Genomic DNA, 8,630 nt, shown 5'->3' on the forward strand with positions numbered 1-8,630 from the left:
AAAGGTCAATGTCACCAAATTGATATCTTTGTCATCGGATTGATTTACCACTTTAGTCCAATTTAAACAAAAACTTATTTTTTCTTCGCACACATCAAGAACAAAGGTTTTAAAGCAAAGAACATTTTTATAAACATGTGATCACATGTAGGCTAACAGTAACATTTGTGATATATGAAAAAAGGACAAATACTACAAATGTAAAAACAATCGTACGTTCGGTTAGCATAAATGTAAAACAAATACATATCAATATGTAGAACCCTACATAGCCATTTAATATTAACACGTTTATGAAACGAGTTTAGGAAAAGTTTAAACTAAGCCTTTGGCGAGCTTTATTATTTTTGCGTGACAAGTGTCTTCAAACTTAATTTTGTATTTAATGGCAACTCGTGTAAGACTCTTTTTATCACATGAAACATTCGTCGCGAAAAGTCTGACTCTAAAAAGGTAGGCCGCAATGACGTCAATCAGGTAACATTACACGAGTGTTAGTCTAGACAAATGTAGTGATTGTATTACAATCGGAACAAGAAATGTGATACAAATAATTGATCAGTTCATAAATATCTTGCAATTCATATTTAATCGTAAATATGCGTTATTTGAACGAATACACAGCGATTTAATGTAATATACAAATGAAGTATTAACATATGATTATAGCAAGCAGTATCTGAACATATACATTTAAATTCTAGAAAGCATTTTTAAAGAACCAAGGACTAAATATGTTATTTTGTCAAAACAAATAGGTGCACGATCATCATGCATTGAATTTGCATTGCACATTACCAGTCTTTCTAGACCAAAGAGTGTTGCCTTTGGATGCATTGTCTCATATCTTCTATCACGATACTCGCATAATATGACGCAAACAAAAAAGGTACGACTGCTGCATTCTACTTTTCAGATCGATAATATCATGTTTATGAAACCTTCAACTAAAGCATTATCCTTCATATAACATATAAAACAGTATAAAATGAAGTCAGAGGTTGACTTTGAATACATTGAAATATAGATCTGGGTATGAAACTATGCTATTGGAAAGATAAATAAGGAATTTTTTTCAATGTATAACTTCATTAAAATAAGAACATGGCAAAATCATGTTTGTTTACGCTTGCTCCAATTTAACAATAAACATCCGATGTCGTTGCCAATTTCGTGTTGCCACAACACTCGATACGAAGTATTGCATTCGTTGATGGTAAATTTGATTAAATCTGAGTCCTGTTAAAACAATGCTGTTCTGATTCTTGTTTAATCGAAATTCGATTTAAGTTGAAATAAAAGTATGTCAACTATGCAAATTATATCGCTTTTTTCTCTCCGGTGCCCTCAGTGGGCAAACATAACGTCCATAAACAGAATAAACATTTCCCACCTGTTATGAGTTGATACCAGAGAGCTCCCTGGTAGCTTATAAAAGGACAGAATGTCGATAGTAATAGCTAGCTTTGCAACTATTCTCTCTCTCTCTCGCTCATTCTTGAAAGATTATTGTCAAAGTAAGCGACAGAGTGGATGGACATATGATCATTGGATCAGACTGGTGATTAAATAGCTTGAGGCTGATTGTATTTTCAGAATTTTCCTGGCATTGAAAATATGAATAATAATCATCACCATCACCGCAACCACCATCAGCACAGCCATCGTACGGAATATCCACATAATGGTAAAAGCTGTTCACATCAACAACTAATAAACGAAATGATTGACGCTACTCACAATTTGGAAATATCTCAACAGCCACGACAACGAGCTTCGTCGTTTAAAAGAAACACGGAACTATTTTTGGATGATTTCCATGACTTCAGGCCGAGGGCAGCGACTGCCCCAACTCGGAACAATCTGAGAAAGCCTCATCTTCATCACACCCATCGGCATCATGAGGCCTTCGACCCAGGGGAGTTCTACACCGTTCGGCACTTTGAAATGAGCTCCAAGGGAGTGATACTAAAGAAAAGTGACTCCATGCACTCAAGAAGTACGAACAGTGTGGTATCCTCAGAAGGAGAGGCCATTCAATTGTCCCATTCCTCTCATGCCTCGAGTTCCTCCCAAGGAAGCATTGGTGCGGACCAGAACGGGACGGAAGTAGCAAGGATATTGGTGCTTGGTACTTCAACTGCTGGGAAGACCGCATTACTCCAGCAGTTTCAGACTTCGGAATATTTGGGTGGATTTGATACAAGTACAGGTAAATGATATATTGTACCTTGCTTTTAGTAGTTGTAATACTTTTGAAGTGGATGCGTACCGAATATTTTAAGTTGATCTGAATGTCATTTGGAATCTAGGTAACCAATTATTTCGTTTTATATACTGGAGTTGTCTTAGTTGTGTTGTGAAACGTTTTGTCAGGTCGCAATGCAGCCAAATATGCACGTTATTTTTTACTTATATACTCTTCAACAATAAACATACAATATTTATTACTTTGTGGAACAACAGGCATTAAACAGGCATTTAACATTTAAAATACTATAGTTACATAAAATAATAAACAATGATAAATGGACATACAAAAATATTTCAATAGCAATCGGCGCTACATCTCAAAACGGATTTGTTTCATAATTTTCGCTACACAGCGATTCAGTTGACAATTATATCAAGTCCACATTGTTCATAAGTATAGTGATTGTTCTTAAAACATGCTGTATACACTAGTTATTAATTTGGTTTCTCTTTATTACTTTTTTCTATTTTTACAAAAAAGCAAATCAAAGGGGGAAATGATTTATATACAAATATGTAAAAAAGTGTATAGAGCTAATGGAATTTTGTATTATATGAATTCTATATTAAATTTGACAAATTATAATACGTTGACTTGTATAAATGGTAATATGGCTTTTACAATACACAGTTTGAGGATCAATTAATGGGTTGTGTGAAAAATATGATTAAAAATGTGGTGTGCACTAATAAAACTCATCTATAATGGGTATTTCATGCATAGCTTATTCCCAAATGACAATAGGCCGATACAATTCATCGGAAAACATCATTAACGCTTCTCATGTAATAGCAATATGTTTAAAGTCAGAATAATGGTTTAAAACAAGCATGTTCAATTTAAACCTTTATACAGGAAGATATTGTTTCTAGGTATAGAATACTAGTATTATTGAAGTGGCTAATTAAAAATCACCAATAGCGACATCAATCTCCACATCGAGACAATAGTCGACGAAGGAGTTTGCGGGGAACAATAAACTTGCAACTACAATTTTACTTTTTATATTTGTTGTCTACTCGATCTTGTGTATAAACAGGCGCACCATACGTTAAATTGGACATTATAATTGGATAATTGGATATTTCTTAAATCTGCAGTGAGAAACACACGTTCTGTATGTGTGTGTGTGTAAGAGGATACTTTCAAAGCAACTCCATACCAAGAAGACTTTATATTCACATTCTTTTGATCAAACTTCTTTTGAAGTATTTAACATACATAAAAGAGAAGTATACAATATGACATCTCATTATATAAAAATATTCACGTGTCAGGTGATTTAATATGACAGGAAACGGAAAGAAAGAAAGAAAAAAACATAAACAACATTTTGCATTAACATAACAATCAGGAAAGTGTACAGTCTACCATGTTTGTCAATTGTTACAAAGTTGTAATTTTAACCATATAATATTTATAATAAAAGTACTGAAATACTTTCTTAAATTAAGTTTCCTATTTACAAGTAGTATTCCCGTTTAATCGGACCGTTTGATGTAATTTTAAATGTTGAGCAATTTGAAAACTAAAGACATTTATCTAAATTAACCCTTTAATATTTCATAATGTCTGTAGATGTGCATCATATTTTCCAGAGAAGAACGTTTTTTCTAGAAATCAATGACAACAAAATGGAAATCGATTTTAGAAATGCCTCAGAGCATTTAAGGTTACAGGAAATGCATATGAACTGTACCGAATACATAAGTATGTAAATGAACTAGTCTTAGCCATCGAAGCCACCGCGTTATGCAAAAAGCACAGTATTTACTGTACAGCATTAGCACATATGTATCGCCATATAAAACAAATGAATCCCGCAATTAAATCAGACAAAATGACATGAATACTATCAAAACATGAACCCATTAAACCTATTCATTATTATTCATATGCTTGTCCATAAAAAAGACGCTACGTTAAAAGACAACAACAGTTTTTGTGACAAAGCCATAAGCCAGGTTACTTAAAGGCTTACAATATGCCAAAGTGTCATCTGTCTTACATGTACAATACAGCGGCATCTTTTATAATTCAATATTGGCCTATGTTAACAAATGGTAAAGATCCATATTATTAAAAGTACAACGGATATCTTGAAGCTTAAATATGTCCGTAGTGACATTTTGCCTAACAGCCGCACATAGGCATACGGATTGAATAACGCCATATATCCAGTGGCATGTTGTTAAACGTGCATTTTGTTTTAAACCTGTTTATTAGAAAGTACCATCGTGTCGTTATGTATGTTTATTAGCACCACAATGCCATCTGCTGGTAAGTTGACAGCTGCCAAAACAGTTACAAATTTGCCTTTCTGTCTAAAATACAACCATGACATCCCTTTTAAAGGCGTAATAATGACTTTTTAACTGGTATAGATTGGTAATTGTTTCGAGATTATTTGGTTTGTGCTGAAATTCTCGATGCCATTCCCCAAACATTGACAATCGTCGAAGGTTCAAAAATTTGCTAGGTTTGAAATTCGTGACTTGTTTTAGCATTGGCAAACATCGTTGATTTAGTATTTACCTTGGTTTAAATTATCGAAGCCAATAATTAAACATTGAAAACCATCGGTGAATGACACTAGGTTTTATATTCGCGAAACGATCGATTTGTAAAGTATAATTTTGAATATTAAGCCAAAATCTTTATTGATTTTGAATTATAGTGTTCAAAACAAAGTAACTCTGAAATTGACGTTGGGGTTTGCCCATTGCCACTAAACCGGGTTTATGTTTAAACTTTTTGCTACTGAGCATGTTTCTGTAGCTTTTTGCATATATATTGAAAACATTGCTAAATGTACAAAGGTGGCGAAGTTTGTGTAATTGTAGAAAACGATACATCCCCTAGAGCATTAATAGGGATTAGAAGGGAAACACCATCTTTCAATAACCTTGGGCTTAGTTTGCCTCACGATTAGTTTTACAGACAAATAAAAGCACCCAATTTTACATTTATGCCAAAGTAATTGTATATATCTAGACGCCAAAAACTTAGTTGATTATATATTGGCCACTCCAATGTATTCCGTTCTGGCTGAACTGATTTGAGCGAGTGTATAAAATGAAAAAGAAAACAAAATGTTAAAAAAAACATGTAAACATTCTTCTCGTTTTACTTTTCAGTTTGTTTTTTCTTTTGATTTTTCCTGAAATTTGGTGCAGTAAATCAAGCGAATGATTCAGCTGTTGGAAACCACGTCTTTGTCTGGCTTAACGATCAAATAAATACAGTTTCAATGAGCGGTTCTTTCGAAGTTATTTTTTGTCTTTCTTAAATTATTGTTACTTAAACTGTCTGGCCTTAAGAATGTTTACATTGATCCTATATAAGTCCTTTGTTGCATGAAAACATACTCATGAAAAAAATAAAAATGCCAATTGCCTCTCCTTTTTTCTTGAGTCATGCCATGAGCGGAATATTGGTATCATTAAAGATATTATTTTCGAAATTTTATTGCCAGTCATAAAATAATAATATAGATACTTTAATGATTAGTAAAAAAAATGAGTTCGTGGCTAAATAAATGTGTTAAAAAAGAATACTAGTATGAGCGCCAATCAAGTGCCTCTATAATGTGAACATCTGATCGATAAACATGTTTGGCAGCATGCAGCCATCTGATGTTATGGAACATACTTATAACTGTGAAAAAAATATAGTAGAAACTAAACAGTGAAATTCTCATAACCAAATCTTGTGATTTGTGACAACATTTAAGGTTACCGTTTCACAAATATTCTAATCATGTTATTGGCGATTAAGTTAAGTGTTGATAGCTGGCGATCACATATTACGTTGTTTCTTTTCTGAACACTACTATGCAACATAAATGACCAACTTTACCTAAGGATTAAAATTCGACATAAAATGCAACATGTCGAATTTTAATACTTATATTTACATTTATTTAAATCTACATTTCTGCTAAAATATTTTTTTTATTCAAGAGCATTTTCTCTTTTTTCTTTCTCTCGTTGTGCTCAACGGTGGGTAAATTAGAACAGCTATCGTAAACTAATTTTATACAACAATGAATGCGCAGATAAAATAGTTCCTTATTTATATGTTTATTTTCTATATTTTCAAGGTCAAGTATATTATTTATACGTATTATAACTGCATTACAACTAGAATAATACAACTTGAGTTATGAACACAAAAATATCGCCACCTACAAAGTTCTTATTATATCTCGCGATAATTCCCGATACTAGCGTTTGTTAAGTTACGATCGAGTTTTCAAATTGGAGAGAAATTCCAGTCAATTTACTTGTTGAGTCTTAATTTGAAGAATCAGTTGGTGTATGAATCATGTTGGAATACGGTGTTGGACAAATCAGCAAGTACGTTGTCATTTCTTTGGAAGTAAACATTCAATGAGGATGAAACGTCTCTGTGGAAACGACAATGGCGGTGGGTGGGGTAACGTGAACGTTCGCGGAAGGAAAGCCAAAAAAGACTTAATTAGTGTAGAACTGAGCTCTTTTTTATGGACGTTGCTGGGTGCACTAGATTATGTTATTGTTTCATTTCCTCGATTTCACGTTTTGTCAGATGCTTTATTTTTACGAAATGTCAATTCCAAATTCCGAAATAAATCGTTATCATTGTAATTTAATATTTCTTCAACTGTTCCATCCATCATTAAATCATCTACATTAAAATCAATCAAATTATCGTTGCTTATTTTGTTTTAACTGCTTTACTGCAGATTACGTTTTTGCATGTTGCCAATAATTTTACTACGATTTCATTGAAAAAAATAGTTCCGTAGTAAATATGCCCCGCCCATTAGTATTATTGCACCCAATGACAGGACAGAAGTATCGAACAAACGCACGCGATATCGATGGGAAATGCCATTGCACTTTATACAGAAATAATGTGAATTGATAAACAACAACCATCGTTAAGGAATGAAGTGTTAATGTAAATATATTATAATAAAGGTTATTACAGTTTTTTTCTCTTTATTTCCAATTGACAATCGGACATGAAATTACCAATTGTACAATCTATCAAGGAACAAAAAACTTGTTTTGTTAACATAATATACCAATATACAAAAAAAACCCTTTGAAATGATGTCATTATATTATGGAGTCACCATGGGTCATACTTTTACTTGATTATAGGACACTCTCAGGCTTAAGTACATATGTTCTCGTAATAAAACACTTACCCAACATTATCAGTAAATCGATGATCAATAACAATTGGGGGATGCTTCATGGTACGGACCAGATACCAAACTGATACGAGCTTACAAAGCACACACTTATCCCAAATAGTAGAATTACAGCCAAATATAAACGCAGATGCCTCGTCGGAGTCAATATCAATTTAATTGAAGACAAACACATGAAGAGTAGTCGTATCAACACTTTCTAGATTCAATGACAAGATATCAAAAACACCAGCTTGAACCGTATATTAAGAATCCGTCGAAGTACGATGTAATTACAGATATGTCAAAAAATGTATTGGCCATTAAAGTTTCATATTTATAGAATCATTGTGCGAAATATAAGAAAGTAGCACGAAGTTAGGTGCATATATTTTATTGTTATGCTGTGGCTTATTCTATGATAAAGGAAAATCAGCGCCTTGTCATAGGTTTTAAAAAAGAAACGACGACTAGCGAACAGCGCAAAATAAATTTGAACAAATCATATTAATTTCAAATTGAATGAAATAATATTTAGACAAACTTAGGTAACATGAAGAACAATTAATAATTATGAATAATAATAATACATTCATAACAATTTAATTCAATTACTTTAGTTTGCTTTGTGATAAGCGATGAGTAAAGACTATGGCTTTTCTTTATGGAAGCCAACTTTGGATAACCTTCAAATTCGCATACAATATATTCGTATAGAATCGTTATTAAAAAGGTTTGCTCAATCAAAAAGGTTTTAGTAGGAACGAGTATGTCATGTCACGGATTACAGTTGAAAGAAATAGGCAAACGTTCAATGTCAGATACGCGGTAATTATTAATCGTTGTTGCTGGACCGGGATGTTATATCGGCACGAAAAAACAATATCGGCCTGAGAGCTTAATCAACACGCCTGTCGAAAAGTCCCGAGAAGAAAGTGCAGTATATCAGTAGAACAAACACCAATTTTTATAAGTCAATAATGCTGTTGCAAATACCTCTTTTTCAGAATCTGATGACGTGAACTGTTTGCTCTGGCTCGTGTTTTTTTATTAAGCTTAATCGTGTAAGACATTAGAACCATGCAAACAGTGTGTCGAACAGATAAATTTTAAGCAATTAGTTGAAAATATTGCCTGTATGGTTCTTATGTATGTGGCAAGGGTTTAAGCATTAATCTCGAATTTTTTGTCTGG

The 8,630-nt window shown here is 33.0% G+C and overlaps 1 protein-coding gene across 1 annotated transcript; it reads left to right on the forward strand.

The window, feature by feature from the left end:
* Window positions 1-1,722: 1,722 nt before the first annotated feature.
* LOC128244099 (uncharacterized) lies at window positions 1,723-2,220 on the forward strand. Its single transcript, XM_052962114.1, has one exon. The coding sequence runs from the start codon at window positions 1,723-1,725 to the stop codon at window positions 2,218-2,220; it is 498 nt and encodes a 165-aa protein (XP_052818074.1).
* The last annotated feature ends 6,410 nt before the right edge of the window (window positions 2,221-8,630 follow it).

This window comes from Mya arenaria, chromosome 8, assembly GCF_026914265.1.
Source record: "Mya arenaria isolate MELC-2E11 chromosome 8, ASM2691426v1".
In the NCBI taxonomy this organism is placed as follows: Eukaryota; Metazoa; Mollusca; class Bivalvia; order Myida; family Myidae; genus Mya; species Mya arenaria.